This window comes from Lepidochelys kempii, chromosome 1, assembly GCF_965140285.1.
Source record: "Lepidochelys kempii isolate rLepKem1 chromosome 1, rLepKem1.hap1, whole genome shotgun sequence".
Lineage (NCBI taxonomy): Eukaryota > Metazoa > Chordata > Testudines > Cheloniidae > Lepidochelys > Lepidochelys kempii.
In genome coordinates this window covers 329,367,220-329,388,667 of record NC_136380.1, presented here as the reverse complement: position 1 = coordinate 329,388,667, position 21,448 = coordinate 329,367,220, and the positions used below count along the sequence as shown (strand labels likewise).

The 21,448-nt window shown below is 44.0% G+C and overlaps 1 protein-coding gene across 7 annotated transcripts in view; it reads right to left on the bottom strand.

Annotated features, from left to right (window-relative positions):
- Positions 1-21,448, bottom strand: part of RSBN1L (round spermatid basic protein 1 like) — a 94,241-nt gene that overhangs the window by 12,407 nt on the left and 60,386 nt on the right. For 5 of the 7 annotated variants that reach the window (XM_073328573.1, XM_073328571.1, XM_073328572.2 and 2 more), the window contains 3 exons: positions 13,577-13,714; positions 12,064-12,206; positions 10,720-10,887 (listed from right to left, as the gene is read on the bottom strand). In XM_073328573.1, coding sequence (XP_073184674.1) covers positions 10,720-10,887; positions 12,064-12,206; positions 13,577-13,714 — 449 coding nt within the window. The remainder of the gene's footprint in view (positions 1-10,719; positions 10,888-12,063; positions 12,207-13,576; positions 13,715-21,448) is intronic. The other 2 variants (XM_073328574.1, XM_073328575.2) reach the window with 2 other exon arrangements.

The following is a 21,448-nucleotide window of genomic DNA, read 5'->3' as shown; positions in this document are numbered from 1 at the left end:
GATCTGGTTGGTTGACATTAGAATGACAAGGCCTTCTCCTTTGCGACTGATGTCTTTTCCTGGAGAAGTCCTGCTCTCTATCTCGATAAGCCGAATGCTGGAAGAACCACTGGAAATGTAGTCGGTAATGTTGCTACTATTGTTGCTGACTCCCCGAGTGACATCTCTATCGCTGAGGTATACACTCCCAATGAACCTAAAGTAGTTTGAGAGTCTTTTTTTTTTTTTTTTAAGAGTGTAATGTCTCTCCAGTTTTCTCTGAAAACAAAAACTAAACCATCAATTGGTAAATCCTCCATGCTTGGTTGGGCCTCAGGGGCTATGCCAGAGTTCCATAACCACAAAGCTCTTCTCATTATTTCAGTTGAGGCCATAATATTGGAGGCATCCGCCATATCCAGTGCTGATTGTAGAGATGTCTTAGTGATTAGACAGCCTTCCTCAATGCAAACATTAAACTCTTCTCTGGAGGATTCTGGTAATTTATCTGTACATTTGTACATAGTCTCCCAATTTACAAATCATACTTTGATAGTGCCTGCCAGGTTAGTCAGTGGACAGGGGGCAGTTGGGGCGGGGGGCAGTCAGGGAGCAGGGAGGCAGTTGGGGCGGAGGTCCTGGGGGCAGTCAGGCAACAGGGAGCAGTTGGATGGGGCGGAGGTTTTGGGGCGGTTAGGGGTCAAGGAACAGGAGGGGTTGGATAGGGCATGGGAGTCCTTGGGCAGGGGCAGGGGTGTGGATAGGTTGGGGCAGTCAGGGTACAGGGAGGGGGGGGTTGGATCGGGGGTGGGATCCCGGGGGACAGTTTGGGGAGGGGGGTCCCAGGAGGGGGCAGTCAGGATGGGAAGTGGGAGGGGGCGAATAGGGGGCAGGGGCCAGGCTGTTTGGGGGGCACAGCCTTCCCTACCAAGTCCTCCATACAGTTTCGCACCCAATGTGGCCCTCGTGCCAAAAAGTTTGCCCACCCCTGTTTTAGACTATGTCTTTCAGCACTGACTTAAATCTCCCTTCACTATCCGTCATTTATGGCCATTACAACCAAAGAGTTAAGGGCTGGATGTCAGAAGAAGCACTCAAAACCCTGCATAGGGACATAATACCATTTGTCAGCGCACTTCGCTGTGGGCAGTAAGAAAACTGGGGTATGCCAACGTGCTTCATTTACAGGAAGACCTACTCTCTGGAACTGAACACTGGAGAATATCTACTCATGTATGGGTATTGTCCTGAAAAAACTGCCTGAATGCCCAAAGTTGTATTCATTCACCTTAGAAGATCTTGATACGACTTAAAATCCTCAGGCACAGGAGGGGAGGAACCTGGTAGAGTGGAACTGTCCTATGAACAAGATGAAAAGGACAGTGGGGCCAGTGGGCTCTGTTGGGATCCTGCTTACTCCTGCTCAGATGAATCAGCTCAGAGAGCGCCATCTCAGTATGCATCTCCAGCCTAGCTGGGTCAGGAGGCGAGACAGGAAGAGGGTTTGATGATCATGCCCTGGAATGACTGCATGAATGCCATGGAGGAAATAGACATGGCATTGGGGGCCAGTAGGAACTAGGCTATGAACCCCTAACTCTATTGCAAAAATGGTACCGATCCTGGTACTAATCATGATCCCCTAAAGATCTTGAAGACTTTCGAGCTTGGTATATGGATGAAGAAAAAGTGGAAGCTGACTCTGAACTTGAACGCAAGGAACCCTCCAAACAATCCAAAGGGGATGGAAGAGCCATGCCTGGTGGAGCCATCACATGTCCTGACTGACTCATCGGCACAGTATATGGGCACAGAAGAAGACAGAGCAGTCAGTGCCTTGAATATTGGCAGTGTCATTAAGGCAGCACTAACACTCAATACTGGAATAGACATTGGTATCAAAGTAGACGCATGTACTGCATTCGTAGCTCCAGCCCATATCAGACCTGTAGAAGCCAACACTGTCTCTGAGGGCTGAAGATGGAATCAGTATACAAGAGTTCCCTCAGTGCCAACAAGGAGAGTGGTCTTGTCTCTGCAGCCTGATTCTTAAATGGTGACAGAGACAACACTTGCAACAGCCTGTATTCTGAGGCAACCAACCCAGACGGTCCAAAGATCACAGCCACAGCTGAAGACTCCTGTATCACAGGTGAGTCCAGCACAGAAAGGCAGAGTAAATCTGCAGGTGCTTGAAAAGCCTGTGGAGTCAGTATGGTCAGTGTTAAGACCCACGTTGTTGGTACCAGATTCAACAGCCGCTCTACTAATGGTACCAAGTCGACAATACGGTGCTGTAAACGATCTTACCATGACACTGGAGAGTGGGTAAAGTGCCCTGCTCTATCCTGTGTACTCAAGGAAACCTGGTTGCGGCCAGCACCCCACTTAGAAAAGGATAAAGAAACTCCCTGAACCTTAGAATGACTATGGTCAGTTTTATAAGTCTTCTTTCTCAGGGGATGAGAGGAAAGGTAACAGTCTCTCCTCCTCCTTGGAGAAGAGTCTCAGCAGCACCAAAGGCCTCTAAGAGGCCAGATGATCTGGTTCTGGAACCATAATGGGCCTCATGGCTTGCTCTATCAGGGGCTGCTTTAGGCGCAAGTCTCTAGTTACAGTGTCCTCTTTGTGAAAGACTTGCATATGGAGTATTTAAATATGCCCCTTCCTCAGGCACAAAAAGCAATGAGTATGGGGATCGTTATTGGTTATGGCTACCCCACATGAGACATGCTTCTTGCAACTTGGAGAAGGCACTGCACCAGGCAAAAACAAAACTATTAATCTAACTAATTGAACACTAAGGGTATTACTACTAATTATATACAACCCTCCCCCCCCCCGCGAAAACTCTGAGTTAACACCACAAGTGAGAGGTAAATACCACACAGAATGCTCCAACTCAAGCCAGGAAGGAACTGAGTGGGGTCGATATGGCATTGGACTTAAATAGCCTTGGGAAGGGCTACAAGGGCCAAAGGGTACTGCTAAGCAAAGTTCTCTGGCTTTGGTTTGCTGGGCATGTGCACACCTGAGTGGAATAGATGTCTGTAGACACATGAAGAAGAAGAGGATACCTACTAATTCTTAAAACATGGAAGATACGGGGTCAGACTTTAAGAGGTATATAGGTGCCTATAGATATAAATAGGTGCTTAGAGTGATTTTCAAATTTTCAAACTGGGAGTTAGTTTCCTAACCTACTTAGGCTCTTTCGAAAATTGCATCTCTTTGCAACTTCAGGCATCTATATACCTTTGAAAATTTGGCACATGCTATCCAAAAAAAAAAAAAAAGTCAATTCACTGGCTAGAATTAAATTTCCTTTATTTAATTAATCAGTTTTAAATGCAAAATGTTTTGATGAATGTAGTGAGGCGGTGTGGTTCCCTGCCGCCCCAGAGAGAGACAAGTCCTGCTGGACACCAGAGTTGGCGGAGCCAGGGAGCTCTGAGCCCGCCTTCCAGATGGTCAGGCGTTGCCCTGGAAGTATAAAGGCCCGTCCTCAGAGCTCACAGGGAGAGCAGCTGCTAGGGAGGCCAGACGCCTCCGGTCTAGCTCGCGATTGGGAAACCCCACCGGCCTGCGGTAAATCCAAGGACTGGCCCGACCTTCCCTGCACCAGCTACTAGGAGGAGGTGCTGAGTCTGCCCCTTGCCAGCTATCCCAAGGAACCCATGGTGCTGGTCCTCCAAGGACACTCCCCGACCCATGTACTCAAGAGGGGGAGTCTGGAAGTAGCCCGGAGGCAGCCGACCTAATCTGGCTGCAGCACTGCAAAAACCCATGTCAGTGTGTTGTGGACAGACGCAGCAGAGTGGGTCTGCTGCCGCTGCTAGGGCCCCAGGCTGGGACACAGTGGAGTGGGAGAGCCTGACTCACCATTGCCCCGCCCTGACCTAGGCTTGCTACTACATACTGTTGTTGCTCAGCGCCTGCCTGAGGGCCTGAGCACCTGACTCACCATTGCCTCGCCCTGACCTAGGGCCTGGGTTTGCCATTATATGCTGTTAATGCTCAGCCCCTGCCTGAGCGCCTGACTCACCATTGCCCTGCCCTGACCAAGGGCCTGGGCTTGCCATTATAAACTGTTATTGCTCAGCCCCTGCCTGAGGGCCTGAGCACCTGACTCACCAGTGCCCCGCCCTGACCTAGGGCTTGGGCTCACGGTGTTTATTTCTACCTTCACTGAGGCGTAGAGGAAGACTCCCATGGCCGGACTAATTCCCTGCAAGAACTATTCCCAAAGGTAGTCAGGCGGTGTGGTTCCCTGCCACCCCGGAGAGAGACGAGCTCTGGCTAACCTCTCTAAAATGAACTTAATTTTTTTCTTATGTATCCAATTCATTTAAGACAATTTTACTTAACCAATAAAAACTATTTTAAAATGCTGTGCATTTAACTGAATTACAATTTCCATCCAAATGCAGCTTGACACAAATCATGAGTAAAAAATGATCACCTAGTAAACAAGAAATGTGTCATTCACCATTTTATAAAAAAAATGTAAAATTAAGAATCTTAATAAATGTTGAGATATATAATTGCTTAAATAAATGTAAATAGACACAGTGTATCCTCTCTTTAGCAAAAAGTAATATTGTAAAGGCTGGAAATCATTACGTTTAATGATTATACCAAAGAAAATGAACTTGTCTTTAAACTACAAATGCAAAACAAGATTAAAATAAATAATTTAAATTAAGGTTTAATGATTTAAATTATCACGAAAAACGGTAATTTAAATCAGTCCATTCTGTCTTGTAGCTTAGCACACTGAACTCCTCCAGCACGGCATGACTCTCCAGCAACTCTGGATAGTGGGCTTCCTTGGGCAGCCCAGAAGAGCCAGTAGCCCAGTGAGCCAACAAAAAGTTTCCGTTTTGGTTCTCCCAAAATTCATGTTTTTTTCCCTCCTGAAAAAAAAAATCTAAAATTTTTTATTTCTTTCCTTCCAATTAATGACAATTTTTTTTTACTTTAAATTTTTCAAGAGGAAAAGGCTGTTTTCCAGCCAGCTTTGATAAGGACCCCCCACCACATGGGTCAGCATAAGAGTTCAAATTCTTGTCCTTCAGATTCAGAGTACAGACTAACAATTGAGCTAGAGAAACAAGTGAAATCCTCTACATCGGGGTGGGCAAAATTTTTGGCCTGAGGACTACACTGGGGTTCCAAAACTCTATGGAGAGCCAGGTAGGGAAGGCTGTGCCTCCCCAAACAGCCTGCCCCCTCCCACTTCCCGCCCCCTGACTGTCCCCCTCAGAACCTCCAGCCCATCCAACCTGCCCTGTTCCTTGTCCTCTGACCGCCCCCTCCTGGGACCCCTCGCCCCTAACCACCCCCCCGGGACCCCACCCCCATTCAACCTCCCTGCTCCCTGTCCCCCGGGACCCCCTGCCCCTTATCCAACCCTCCCTCTCCCCGCCCCCTTACCATGCCACTCAGAGCGCCAGGACTGGTAGCCGTGCTGCCCAGCCGGAGCCAGCCACGCCACCGCGCAGTCTACAGCACCTGGGCAGGCAGGCGGCTCTTGCAGCCACGCAGCCCGGCAGGAGCTCGCAGCCCAGTCGCCCCAGAGCACTGGCAGCATGGCGAGCTGAGGCTGCAGGGGAGGGGGAACAGCAGGGGAGGGGCCAGGGCCCATTGCTTCTCAGCTGTGGTGGGAGGGATCACTGTACGGGGGGCTGCTCCTCCAACCCCCGTGCATCTGGACCTCCCATATCCAAACAACCCTGCCAAGCCTCACCCGGTACATCCAGAACCCCCCTAGCCCTCCATACCTGAACCCCACCCCACTGAACCTCAGCCCCTGCATCTGGAGCTGCCCTGGACTCAGATCCCCTACCTCTGGACCCCCACCCTTGCACCCCCACTGAGCTCCCTGCACTCAAATCACAACCCTGATGCCCCACCCCCTGCACCACCCTGAGCCCCCAGATCCAGACCCCCATGCCACTGACCCTCAACTAGTTGCACCCAGAGCCTCCCCCAAGCCCCACTCCCCACAGCATCCAGACCCCCCCTCCCAACCCCCGCTGAGCCCCAACCACCTTCACCTGGAAGCCCCTGCAGAGTCCCACTGCCGCTGCACCTGGAACACCCTCCCCGCCCAACGGGCCTCTGTGCATCCAGATCCCTGCACACCTAGACCCACCACTGAGCTGCCTGTGCCCAGACTGTCCCACACAGAATCCTCTCACCCCACACCTGGATCTAACCACACTGAGCACCTCCACACTTTGATCCTGCCTGGTTGAGTCTGCCTGCCCGACACCTGGTGCAGGGGGAAGAGCCCAAGGGTGTTTCCTTGTGCTATGTCAGGGTCGGGTGCAGCTTCACCACTGAGTCCGTGTCCTGGGGGTGCAGGAGCTTCAGGGTGATCACCTACCTTCGTGTGGCCAGTGGCCTGTGCTCCCCACTGCCATGCTGGAGCCTCTGCATTTATTTATTGACAAATAAAACTTGCAGAATTTTAAAATATTGTGCAAAGAATTTTTAATTTTTTGGTGCAGAATGCCCTTAGGAGTACTATAGCAGTCAGTGAGGATAGGGTGACTTTAGATCCCATGGTCTCTTAGCTTCCTGCCCTGTGTACCTCCCCTTGAGTTGAAAGGTATTCTGCAGGGCAGGAGCTCTTCCTCTCTCCAATCACATTCCAGCTTGGCTGTACTACAGAATAGAGGACAAACATGTACACCTAAAAACTTACATTATTTCTACTAAAAATGGCTGTATATAGCATTATAACGCATCCAAGCGGTAGAGGCAAGCTGCAATACGTTTAAATAAAAAAAAGAAAAATTCATGCAATTTACATATCATTTTGTACTTTGGAATAGCATAACTATGTATTTTACTGTTCATATTCCCCTGTCCTTGCCAGATAGATGCAAGTTGAGATTTCTGTGCACATCGATTTTTGCCCTTTGGGACACAATTTTTTAAACACACAGTAAAGAGATAGCAGAAGCTGTCATCATGACATTCCAAATCTCATGATCCCATGACCTCAGAGTGGTTTTCCTGGACCATATGAAGTAGATTTGTTGAATTTCACCAAATGCGTATTTTTGAGAGTTTGAATAAAGGGTGGCAAAAGGTCATTGTAAGAACAAACATTAGTCCTATGCCTTTAAAACTTCCTTTGCTTCCACAATCACTAACTACCCATGATTTGTATAAATCAAGATAAATATGTTCTAACTACAACAAAAAAAGAGCACCCATCTTTTGCTCTAGGTGCTCGACAGTTTTTTAAAAATACACTAAAATACACATTCTAAATTCCCAAATCAACTCAAAGACATAGTGACAACAAATATAACTAAAATGAATCACTCACCACACACAATCCCCATCACCACTGCCTAGCTCTACCCCACACTCAATTCTTCACAGGCAAAGGAGAAAATGTGGGCCTTTCAGCACACCCTGAAGGCTAACAAACTCAGACTTCCTTCAGGAAGGAAGTAAATTCCAAAATGCTCTGCCAGCAACCCCTCTCCCTACTATCTAAGAGTACGGTCTGCACATACTGTTGGAGCAAGCCTCCAGCCCAGACAGATTTGGATTAGTGGGACTGACACTAGTGCTCTAAAAATTGCTGTATAGATAGTGCTTTGAAGTTGCAATTCGGGCTCTGCGGTGTAGGGAGGAGGAGGGCTTCAGAGCCCAAGTTCCAGACAGAGCTGCAACTCAAAGCACTGTCTATCCAGCAAATCCTGTCAGCCCAAGTTTATTGACCTGATCTGAGAGACTCACTCCAAAATGCTATGTAGATCAACCCAAAGGGCTCCAAGCTCAGGTACCTCCACTAATCCTGCCACTGAAGCATCATGTTATAGGGAAAGAGGCAAGGTCTTACACAGGTAGATCCTAGGCCTTTTAGGGCTTACAGGTAAAAAATCAAAATCTTAAAATTAATTCGGAAACCACATGCACAGTGCAGAGCACAGGTTTAATAGGCTCAAGGAAGGAAACATTGCTTAATAAGGGCACTGCTGAATTCTGCATCAGTTGCAGTTTTTGAATAGATTGAAGCTGGCCAACAACTCTTATTAAAACAAAAAGTACTGTCATTCTAAAGTGTTCCTAAGACTTCACAGCCCACAAGATACCATGCTTTAAAAATCACTTATTTCTAGGCATTTCACTTCAGCTGTGATATCAGCTGATCATCAGCAAGCACATCAAAGTTGGCTACCGCATATAACAGGAAGTTAATGTTGATGTTAAAAATTTTCAGACACTATAAAAAGTTAGTCATCTGCCAGAGCTAGAAACAATCTACCACTAAAATGTTTAAACTGAACAAAATAAATAAAAATAATAGAATGACATTTTATGGTCCAATCTCTTGTCTTTCTAGAGCAGAGGTGGGCAAACTACAGCCTGCGGGCCACATCCGGCCCACAGGACCCTCCTGCCCGGCCCCTGAGATCCTGGCCCTGGAGGCTACTCCCCAGCACCTCCCCTGCTATTCCCCGTCCCCCACAGCCTCACCTCGCTGCACCGCTGGCGCAATGCTTAGGGCAGTGAGCTCCTGGGGCAGTGCAGCCGCAGAGCCTGGCCTGACCTGGTGCTCTGAGCTGAGCTGTGCGTGGCGGGCTCCAGCCGGGCTCCAGCCAGGTCCTCCAGGCAGCGCGGTAAGGGGGCGGAACGGGGGGGTTGGATAGAGGGTAGGGGAGTTGGGGGGAGGGGAGGGTGGTCAGAGGGCAGGGAACAGGGGTGTTGAATGGGGGCAGGGGTCCCGGGGGGGCAGTCAGGGGACAGGGAGAAGGAGTGGTTGGATGGGGCAGGGGTCCGGGGGGAAGAGGGGGACAATCAGGAATGAGAGGAGGGGTTGGATGGGGTGACGGGGGGCAGTCAGGGTGGGGATTCCGGGGGCGGTCAGGGGACAGGGAGCAGGGTGTGTGTGTGGGGCAGAGGTCCTGGGAGGGCCATCGGGGGGGTTGGATGGGGCAGGAGTCCAGGGGGGTCAGGAGGCAAGAAGAGTGTGTGTGAGTGAGTGTGTGTGTGTGTGTGTGGGTGGGTGGAATCCAGGGCAGAGACCGGGTCACGCCTGGCTGTTTGGGGAGGCACAGTCTCCCCTAACCGGCCCTCCATACAATTTCCGAAACCTGATGCAGCCCTCAGGCCAAAAAGTTTGCCCGGCCCTGTTCTAGGGTTATAAATCCATGCTTTATTCCAATGGAATGTGGAGACGCCAATCTTTTCAACAGTATATTCATGGTCAGTCCTCATTGTGCAGATGCTATTTCATCTAATAATCATCACTGGTCCCTGAACCAAGCAGTGCTTTTTTGGAACTGGTCCAGAAGTAACCACAGAATAAATTATGGATCAATGTAATTTTCCATCTGTTTGCCTTTGACAATATGTATAGAACAATACTCAGAGTTTATAGAGTGATCAACAACTAAAAAATGAAAGATCGAAAAAAAATTTCATTCAACTTTGAATATGAAAGTACACAAATTCTGCCTGATATAAAAGTTTGCCATAAGTGAAATCCAACCTTTTGACAACAGAAATCCAGCTTCACTAAATGCCAACTTGTAAGTGACCAATAAAGGAGACTACCACAACTATGAATGAGTTAATAGAACGGTACCAATATTTCCAAGTCAAATGTGGAACGGTCATGAATTTGCAGGAACTAGACTACAGGCATTGAAGCTTAAAAAAAGGTTCACATTTGAATGACCCAGTTCCCTCCCGTGGGGAATTTCTTTATTACAGACCTACAGACAAGTTCTGGTTCATGCACTGTTACACGTATTTGCACCATTTCACCCAAAGAAGGATTAAGTCTGGGTTCTGATGCAATATCAGAATTCTTGTCTCAGTAACCATGCCAATCAAACTATAAAAAGCAAGGGTGTTCTCAATAACTGAGCAGGGGTGCTGGAACAATTCTATAGTGGGGTGCTGAGAGCCATTGAACCAAACTGTAAACCCTGTATATAATGGAAACCACTTTAAGCCCGGCAGTGCGGCAGCACCCCCAGAACCCCTAGTTCCAGCACCTATGTAACTGAGTGGGAATTACAGAAGGTAATGTACTACAGCACCACATGCCAGTCTCAGAGACAGAAGTTAAAAGGACCAAAAAATCCCTCTAATTATCACTTTTCCGGTTCAATGAGAGAACCCAGCTAAAATGCACTTTCTTCTCTTTCTGATAAAGCAAGCAAAAATGGCTTCTGCTGAACTGGGCTGATCCTCTGGATCACATATAAGAGTTTCAGACTGTTTGGGACACTAAAGAAATGCCATGCAACTTCCACCAGGCTTAAAACAACCACCATTCCCTCGAACCAGAATTGTGATGTTTGTTTTTATCCAAACAGACAGAGAAAAATGTTCCCAGAAGATTCTATGTGCAGTTCAGATAAAAATGTAGGCAAACCACTACTATACTGGTTCACAAACATCAAGAAAAGTCTGAGTGCTACAATTTACACAACTGTATTTTTGAAGCTGTTACTGAGACGGGGAGGCCTCTTTCTAGTTTCCACCAGACTGCAAAGTTGTATCTACATTAGAATGTACCCAGCATACCTAGCTCCTCAAGACAAAAGAAAAATATAGTTTATTCAATAGTTATGGCTTATTTCCAAAACATACTAGTAACTGGATTAACATATTAGCTGATGATCCTTCTAGCAACTATAAATGGAAATTCATGCAAGTATTTTTCAAAGGTCTAACAAGACTAAACCAGTTGACACCTACCACTCTCCACAGTGCACAGCCTTTAACACTCCTACAGCAGCTGTAGTCTGTCGTTCAAAACCTTGTCCTATGTGATCTGCATGGGCTCGTGTCCTGTCTTCAAAGAGCATTTCACGGGGCTCACTAGTTCGAGGTAGGTATTGCAGGTTTTTTATTTCATTGGTAGTTCTGTTTAAAAAAAATAATAAAAAAAAACCAACTAAAAACCTAACACTCCCCCATGCTCAAGTTTATAGATTTCTACATTCAACACGATCCATGTCTTCCTCCAGCATGCACATATATTAGAATAAGAACATCTTGGCCAGATTACAGGATGATTAAAGTACAAAAGTAATTTAGGGAACATTCATGAAATGCTAAAAGTAATAATATGTGCATTCAAATTCATTTGTTTACATTTCTACTGAACAATTTGAGTGTTGTATATTACAGCTCTGTTCCACATTTCAGCACTGGAAAGGAAAAAGGTTTGCAAGACTACTCGTTAGACATGTTAGAGTAAAAGGAGAAAACACCAGTGAGGTGGAACAGATCCTCTATGATCATTCTATGGCTAGTCTAAGGCTGATAGTGAGAGACCATATCACATTAGGCGGACATCTGAGATTCTACAAACTAGGGGAACCACCTGGAAAATATTTGGATGGGAAATCCACAAGGAAAATCTACATGCTAAAAGAAGTTATGTTTGATTCTGTAGGTAGCACTCTTCGTTTTGAGTCATTATCTAAATCAGTACCCCAATATGATGTTATGGTGACTTTCTACTGTTAGAGGTCCCATCTTTCAGATGAGACAGAAATCTTTGTCACTTGTAGTTTTTAAAGGTCCGATGGCACTTAAAGGTCCATAAGCACTTAAGAATAGGGGAGTTAATACCAGTATCCTGGCCAAATTTAAATTTGAGTAACTGTGTGGTGCCTACTTAAAATTTGCCCTGCAGCATTCATATGGATATAGCATTCTTCACTTTTTCCCCAAAACACGTTTAATTTTGCTTTATGCTGTTACCTCAAGGTAGCTGCATTTTAGGGAGAGTGAAGAAAAGATGGTCTGGTTTGTAAAATTACTATTTTAGTATTCATTACAAAAGCCCAGAGGCTCCAGTCAGGATTGGCACATCATTATACTAGGTGGTGTACAAATGCTTACAAAAAACACATTTCCTTCCTAGAAGAACTTAAAAACTAAGAAGTGATTTTGTTTCTTCTTTGGGGGTAAAAAGCTACATAAACATAAGATTTATGCTATAATAGAGCAACAGCCATTGGGATAAGTGGAATAAGGGACAGGTTAAGACAACTAACCAGATAACTCACCAAGCTAAGAATCTCAACATACCTTTTCCTTTTGAAAGGTGACTTTGGCATGTCAGCCACAGGGATCATCTGTTCTCCTGGACGTACCCACATGATGGGACCATCATCGCTATCTTTACGACTTTCTAATTTTAGACTAGAGAGCGTCCCCCACGGCAATGTACACTAATGGGAAATATAACAATCCACATTTTGATGAGAGTTATTTTCAAATACATTTTAAAAAAAGAGTTATTTGGTAAAATAAAAAAAAAAGTTAACAGATCTGGTAAATAAATGAATGTAGGCAAGTGTGATGACTTGGGGAAACAGTCTGTACAATTTATGAATTCTAAACAATTCAGAAGATTACAAACTCTCTGTATCTATCTTTACCAAGATGAAAACTCCATCCTGAATACAGGGACTAAACAGTCTTCTCTGTTGCCCCTCTACCTCCATGCTGGACTGAAGTTCCAATGGGTAGTGGCACAGGACTGACAACAGAGGGTCATTAACTCGAAATGGTCCTTTAGTCTAATACAAAAATCCTAGGTAACAGATTGGCTTCTACTTAGAAGAACGGGTTTCTCAGCAAACAGACTGCCTGGCAATGAAGTCACTTGGCAAAGGGGTCCATGATCACCTGTTGAGGTCGATCCAGCAGTCACCTATTTAAGGGACTGAAAGGTGATAAAAGGATTCACAAGGGAAGACTGAGGGAGACCCACAGGAAGTTTGGTTGGGAAAGGGGACAGTCTGGCCAAGGTCACAGGAAGCAAGCTGGGAGGGGCGGAGACGCAAGAGAGCTCCGTGGTTCAGAACCCAAGCCATGCACTGCAAACAGAAGGACTCTGGATGGCCCCAGACAACCCTGACCCTAGCCCAAAGAATGCTCTGGAAGGGGCAGGTAACCTAGACAAGGAATGCATGTAGGGTTTGTTATTTTTTGTGTAGATATGTATATTTCTTGTGTTATTAAAGAAAGAGCAGTAGTAGTTCAGAATCTTGTGCAATCTTGTCTGTGTGTATTAAGCACATGCCCCCCTGAAGAGATAAACCAGAAGGCCAAACCTTCAGGTGGAGTTCAGGTAAAGGGTGTTATTAAGTTCTGAGGAAGCCTGAGGAGCCAGCACTAGTTCCAGGGACAGGACAGTAGTCCACATGGTCAAAGTTCTCAGGAGTGGGTGCGAGGGAGAAGATCTGCATCCTGAGTATGTGTCAAGGACAGCAACTGGATTCTGTTCAGATCTCGAGGCTTAAAAACCCTGAAAACTCAATGGCTGGATGCCTTAACAGGAGCTGGTGAATGGCCAACATGGGTGTTCAACCAGACCTGTGAGACAATAAGTATTACAGTTCTTTCACTTTAATATAGAGCAGTGGTTTTCAACCTTTTTTTAATTTGTGGACCCCTAAAAAATTTCAAATGGAGGTACAGACCCCTTTGAAAATTTTAGATATAGTCTGCAGATCCCCAGGGGTGGACCACAGGTTGAAAACCACTGATATATAGTATTTGGAAGAATATCTCCCCTTTCCCGTCTTTCCCTTACTTTTAAGAAAGGTGAATCTTCCAACATATCAAGGAACTCTGGAAAGTAATCTCCCACTTCCTCATCCACTGCTCCAACCAAGCTGATCTGTCTCATTGGGCCAGCTCTATATGTACCATGGGAGTATGTTCTTTTTACCTAAAAGAAGAATATGAAAGTCAATTACGAGTTACATTGAGTTCATTAGGACTCAACAAAAGTTTACAAATCAATGCCATGTGCACATCCTGTCTTTCTGTCTTCTCTAAAACATGTGACTAACATTAATACTCTATACAGTCCTTATTAAACAGTATTAACAACTGTATTATATACTATCAATTATTAAAAAAGAAACCATTATTTTGAAAAAAACAGCTGGCTGAAGTAGCAGGTAGCTCGAATGTAAAACTCATTTACTACATTTGAAAACATGTATTTAAAATACAAAAGAATAAAGAGAGAAGATATTTCTGGCAAGTTGCAAGATTCACAGTTATGTAAAGTTAAGACAGAATTTAACAGGATGTTAAATATTCATTACTATGCACATCCAAACAAGCAGCAAGATGTTTTGAGTGATGCTCCTTTTACAGAAAGAGGATGGAAAGTTGAAGTTATGATTTCATGACAGCTGGCTAGAAAGAGTCCTGCAAAAAAGTAGAACAGGCAGACAGAACAGGCAATAGAAGTAAAATCAATATGAAGCTGGGGAAAGCTAGAGAGAGTGTAACAGTATAAAGGAGGTGAACCTATTGAAAGAAAGAAGATTAAACAAACCATCTTAAAACCTGAAAAAGGGCAAAGAAGTGAGTCCAAGGCCATGTCTACATGGATACTGTCAAGAAAGTTAAGGCAAATCAACCAAATGTGTGGAAGTTAAAGCACATTAAACCCCCAGGTGGATTTTCTCGTTCAGGAGTAAAGTGGCCTAAGGCACGTCTACACTTGAAACTTACCATGGGTTTTGTGTATCTGCGTTATGTGATCTGCAAAAAGTGTTTCACAAGCAGTGCACACACATCACATTGTTATCCTGTGATTAAGGTACTTTTGCCCCATATCATTGCACCCATACGGCACTGTGATGTTTCGAAATCAGCAACCAGCATTCTGGGCAGACATCCCAGGGTACACTGCTCTGCCACTGTGTTCTGTGCATTCTGGGATTTTTCATGCTGAGCACTCAGATACTTATTGGAAGGCAACAGAATTCTGGAGTTTAGTGTCAAATTAAATTCCCATGATTCCTCATTTCATCTTATCATGCATTAGGGTTTTCAGAGCCATCCAGTGCCATTTTCAAACCACTGTCATGCAACATGCAGCATACATTGTGATCACTACAATCCACACTGTGATGAACATAAACAAGCTGCTTTAACATCTAAAGTTGGGCAGTGACTTCAGAACTGGGATGATAAGGCCACCAGAGGAGGAGAAGGCTGAAATCAAGCAGACACTTCCATAACTTTTCCTGGAGCAGCTTCCCTTGGTGGAGCACCCCTTTGGAGAGTGGCCAACAAGTATTGACTGGTGGGAAAGTATAGCACTGCAGATTGGGTATGAGCATGAGTGGCAGCAGAATTTCAGGATGTCAAAAGCCACTTTCTTAGAAAGCTGTGTAGAGTTCGCACAGGGGCTACAGCAGAAGAATACCTATGTAAGAACTGCCCTCAGCATAGAGAGGAGTGTTGCCATCACCATCTGAAAGCTTGCCAACCCTACTACCTACAACCGGTCAGTAGCTAGCCAGTTCATTGTTGGTAGATCAGCTATCTGGGCTGTTGAAAGAGGTGTGCAATATTATCGAGAAGGTTCTATCCCACCGTATCTTAAGACTGGACAATGCACAGGAAATTAATTGGTTTGTATTGTTGGAGTTCCCAACTTATACTGGAGCCACTGATGGGTCCCACATGCCAATTCTTAACCCTCCGTATCAGGCCTTAGAGGCTATCAACAGAAAAGTCCCCCCCCCACCCCCATGGTGCTGCAAGGCCTGTTTCATCACCATGGAAAGTTCACCAGTATTGATGTGGGGTGGTCTACAAAGGTCCATGATACCAGGATCTTCAGAAAGTCTAGAATGTTTTCTCCATTGACCAACGGAACTTTTGCATCAACAGTATCAATGGACCTTGTTGGCAATGCCATTCCACCACTCATTCTGGGAGACTTGGCTTACCCTTTGCTTGCCTGGCTTAGCAACAGGTGGCCAGACTTGGCAAATGTTTTGAACAGCCAGATTGGAGGCCTCTGCAAAAAGATGTAACTACTCTAGGGCACAGAGCAAGAGATGCAGTGTGTTCATACTTCGAGTTTAGATGCCATTTGTAAAAAATGCACATACTTTTGCATAAGGCACTGATCAGCATTACTGAATATGTCTTCTTGAATATGTCTACTGGTGCAAGGACTTAATCATACTTTGTGTGTATATTATCACATTTCTTGTTGAGTTTTTAAGATATTGTGAGAACTGTTGCATTATAATGCTTGAAATGTAGATGGGGGTTTATGTATTTATTGTGCATGCGTGGATATTGTGATCATGATGCTGCACATTTGAATGAATCCATTCATGATGATTGAGTCTTGCATCAAACACATTTTCAATATTTCAATAGGAATGAATACACCAAATTGAACATTGTGAGCAGTAAAAATAATATATTCAAATTCATAAAGCTGTGCAAATTCAGGTTTGAAGACCATGTGCTCCAGGAGGTTTCTTTACCTCTCCATTACCTGTGTCGGATGTGCTACCCATTTCTCTGACCTTCCCACCCTCTCACTCCCCCTCCCCGTGGGTGCTATAGGGAAAGAGAGGACAATGGACAAATTATTGTCCAAACTGTAGTCTCCATGCCAACATAGATAAAATGTTGCTTTTTCATTGATTTTGAAATTCCATTCCCATAGGCTCTTCCCAGTCCTCAATGAGGTTGGAGATGGTAAGATGTTTGCAGTCTTCCCCCTTTGTATAGGGTCCCTTGAGCCTGTGGTGTGAGGGGATAGCGAGAGGAGGTGTCTGTTCTGCCAGTTTGGGATTCAGGATAGTATATTCCAGGTGGACTATGAGTGATGGGGAAGTGGCTAGCTAAAGGGGGTACTTGCTAATAACTGAATGTGTTCCTCTGCAGCTTGCTGACAGAATAGCAGTAGGTCTGGGAGTGAGGGGAGCAGTGGCAGACTAGTAATTGCACATGTACTTCTGCAGGCTGTTCTTACTTTGGAGGAAGTTACCCTGATGCACATCCCCAAAAGAGAGAAAAGGATTTGTTGAGAAGATATTGAACAAATTTGAAAGATATGCTATGCTGGTGTTTGCTAGGATAATTCCCCTAGAGTTGGTGCAGAAGTGGAAGGGAAACAAGCTCTATGGGCAGTGCTGAGATAGCTGCATTGCTCTGCAATCTCCCTGCCAAATCAGAGCACTGTTCGTGCCTTAAATTGATGTTTAACATCCATGATCAGCATAAAGTGCACTGCAAAATTAACAGAACTCTGAAACAAAATAATTCATGTCCCTTTTAGTTAAATGTCTTAAAATCTTTCTATGAAAATGTCTGTACCATGATTTGGGCAAGGTAACATAACTCGCATTCACTCAAAAATGAGGGCATTCACGAAACTGTGGACCATGATTTTGTTTCTTCTTTGTATTTGATGCCTTTCTTCAAATAGTCTCGTGGGTTAACCAGGCAGTGTTGCCATTATGTAAGAGAAACCAATAAGCACCATCATAAGGAGGTGTGGGACAGTACATGGCAAGCTTAAGCAGCACTTGTGTTTTTGCTTATAGAAAAAAGGCATGGAGAGTTTGTACAGTCTCTGGTATGGCCATCACTGAGTAGCAGGTGTGGGGCAGGCAGAGAGAAGTTAGACCAACATTGTGGTACCCTTTACAGTACCTGGAAATAAACTGTTCAAACCCCTCACACTCATGCCTTAAAGTGTTATTGAAACACGTCATTCCACACTCACTAGAATTGGTCCCCTCCACAATTTGGATCTGTGCCTGTGGTTTAGATTGATCCTCCAGCTGTGATTTGGGATGCTCCTGAATCTCTGCAGCTGTGTCTGCCCTAGAGTTCACTGGATAGATTAGATCCTGGTTTGGAGGATCAGTCATAAAGTCCATGCTATGGCTGAGTAGTGCAATCTCTAGCAAACATGGTCCAGCTCCTCATAGTACCAGTACACTGTGCTAGCTTTCCCTGAGGTCCCATAGTACTTAGCAGTTCTATACTCCAGCTGGAGCTCCTTTGCCTTGATGATGATGTAGTCTCACATCAGTGATAACATATGAAGAATCACCAAACATTATAGGTGAACTTGTGCCTTACTGCAACACTGGAGAGTGTCACAGTTGTGCCCCCATCTTGCATTTGTCAGGATAGCCGCTTTTACACCTGTGCTGAACAACTACTGTTCAGATGTGCCTGATCACACACCTCTCCCTAGAGGGCAATGAAGTCCGCAATCTCAGCACAGGACCACAGTAAAGAATGAGGATGACTGATCAATAATCAGGAGCATGACAGAGGTTTGTGAACTCCACAGCAGCTGGAATTACGGAAGACAGAACCTGGTTGTGTGCCAGCATTTAAAACAGGCAGGTGATATTTGGTCAGGATGTCCCTTGAGCAGCGGTGGGCACACAAGTAAACAGAAAGGATGAGCAGATAGCCAGCAAAGTGTGGTATACCAGCAGGATGACTTAGCAGTTGTGCAACCATTGTTTTGGGATGAAGATGCACTCATACCTACTTTGCTGAAAGTAAACTCCTCCTGCATCTCAGTGAACCCATCTTCAAAGTGGGTTTAACAATACACATGAAAATGCCAGATGATTTGCAACAACAGCAAGAAACGCTTGTGGATACAAGGCATTTAACAAAAAAAATAAATTAATCCACAACAAATTTCAAGCACAGACAAGCCCTCAGTTCACTGTAGCTTAATCCTCCACAAAGGAGGTTTAAGCTACAGCAAACTAAGGCCACTTTACTCTTGAATGACAGCATAAAAAGGGGATTTAACACAGCTTGCACAATGTGTATTAACGTCACACCTTTAGTTGATTTGTATTAACTTCCTGAGTGTCCCCATATAGACAAACCCACTGGGGGCAGATAGAGACCAGAACATGAGATTCCACCCCGGGGTAGAGAGAAGCTTTCAGATCCAGAACTTTTGGGTGACTGATTGGTGGGAGTTTATTTGTTACAAGTTTTTTTTTCTTCCTCCTACATTTCCTATCAATCAAAAACACTCAATTAGAAGCGATGACTGGAGTAAATGATCTTCCCAAAGAGATTTATACTTTTATATTTTAAAGATTTACATTTCAGTCAATGGTTTTCAGTAATTCTCTTTTCCCCTTTTCCTCTCTGCTCCCTATCATAAAAGCATAAAATTATTCAAATTCAAACTAACATTCAGAAGGTATTAATGAGGTTTCTAGTTTTTACTTTACAGACAACCATTGACAGACTATACTTTTATAGAAGTTATGCAATAGGAAAGGAAATAGCAAGTATTGGACTTTGAAGGGGAGAGAAGTTAAAGAATCAACATTAAGAGAAAAAAGTCTTCATTAGCAGACACGCTGCTCAACAATTAAACAATAAATAAGAAAGAAACTCATAATGAAAGCAGACTACCCAGTAAGAACAGTATTCAAAGGGGCATAAAGGGTTAGCATGACTTACAAGGAACCAGAAAAAAACACAGCATTCATTGCTTCATGAACACTTAATTTTACTGCATACATGTGCAAACTCACACACAATGTTGCTGCATGTTATATGAACAAACAATACTTAGGCATAGAACAAGACAAAGACTGAGGAGCACTGTTAAGTAGGGAACCAGAACCACAAACTTTAAGAGGAACCAAATCCTGGAGTGAAAGACCTATTGGTATTAAACAAAACTTGATCACATCAAAACAAATGAGAAAGTAGATGGATTAGAACACAGAGTAGCCAAAGAGGGACATCTCATGGCGTATCATCTACCATGATCCTACATTCAGAGTAAAAGGAAAAAAGGAAAAACAGAGTAGAAAATAGTTAATTATACACAACTCACTCGCATCTAAACAGACTATTAGATTTATAAGAACAAGGACAGAAGAGAACCAGCAGAAGCAATCCCACAAAATATAACTAAATAAGCCATACTGCGGAGTTGAATATCTTGCTCTTCCTAGAAATTAGACTTGTCTAACAAGTGTGTTCCAGACCGGTAGAAGGAACCTAGTCTTCAGAACACCTGCTGATCACTGAGTGACAAATGAGTGGAGGCTTAAATGAGACCTTCGAATCACCAAATGTTTATATAAACCAAAAATTTATGCTAGTAAAGTTAGAAGGAGATGGACTCAAATTTTTTTATGATGTACCCAAAGTAATCCACAGCTTTAACTAAATGGTACAGTCTCACACATCAGGGAGAGTAGATTATGCAAGCACTGGGTTGAAAGAGGGGTAAATGGACACAGTGGACAGCACAGAGGATGTGAGAGAGTTTATCAAGGTTTTTTAAAAAAAAAAATCTGGCAAACATTCCTTTATTGTGAATTTATGCCATTAAATAGCTACAGAAACATAATGTTTGAAAGTTTAATACCTGACACATTCACCTTTTTAATTCAAGTATTAAAATGAAAGATTTAATCTACAAAGGGAAAACAATCAGAAAGTCTTAGGAAACAATAAGGAAGTTGTTACTGTTAGAAGCCTGGATGATAGGGAGAATAGATGGAGAGGTTAACTGGTTTTTGGAGAGAGGGGTGGCTGGAGGACAGAATCAACTGTCCCTGGATACTGAAGGGAACAGGTGAAGTTGTGAAGTGTAAATGGATTTAGTTGCCAGAAACTAGAAATTTCTGGAAGGTGGGTAGGGATCCAATGATAGTTCTATATAAAGATGGCTAACTCATCATATTCTTCAGTCTTCACCCAGTGTTGTATTAACTGAGTGATTATGCCTCATTCTAACTGTAATAAACATGAAAGCTACTGACTGTAGGTCTGGCTTGACATGACTAACTGGACATACTAAATAAAACAAATTCCTAAAAGGTCAAAAAAGCCAATGTCTGTTACCTATTAGTACAAATCCAAAGCAAAAATATGCCACACTTCAAGGACTATATTTACTAAATACAGTGTTGCAGGCAAAATGAACTACATTAAAAAATAAATGCAAAAAACCCCCAACTTAAAGCCACCAAAAAATTAGCTAAAAATGTGTCACTTCAAAAAAGTTTTTGCACAAATAAACACTGCAAAGTTCAGAGGGAATTAAACAGTAGAGGAATGTGAAAATGTTAAAGTAAAAGCACTAAAGAGGACATTAAATTGTTAAAGACGAGAATTCTTGGTTTAATAATGAAACCCAGTTATAGTACACCTCTACCCCAATATAACACTGTCCTCGGGAGCCAAAAAATCTTACCGTGTTATAGGTGAAACTGCGTTATATCGAACTTGCTTTGATCCACCGGAGCGCGCAGCGCCCTGCCCCCCCCCCCAAGTGCTGCTTTACCGTGTTACATCAGGTCGCGTTATATCGGAGTAGAGGTGTAGTATAACTCAGTGCAATCACTTCCGTGGAAACCCTTAGTAATAAAACAAATTGTGCAAAGGAGAGGTCAGGTGATGACAATTAGCACCACTGTGTTTTTTCCCCATTAGAAGTGTTCATAGCCATTCTGGAGGAAATGGGCTCTTCCTGATGAATGTGTCTATAAATAATCAATTGTAAATGACACTGCAAGTACACAGTGACTATTTGATTTGAATTACTAGACTATGGACTTTTTTGTCAAAGTCACGAGAAAGAAAATAGAGATTTCTATATGGTTTGACTGCTTCT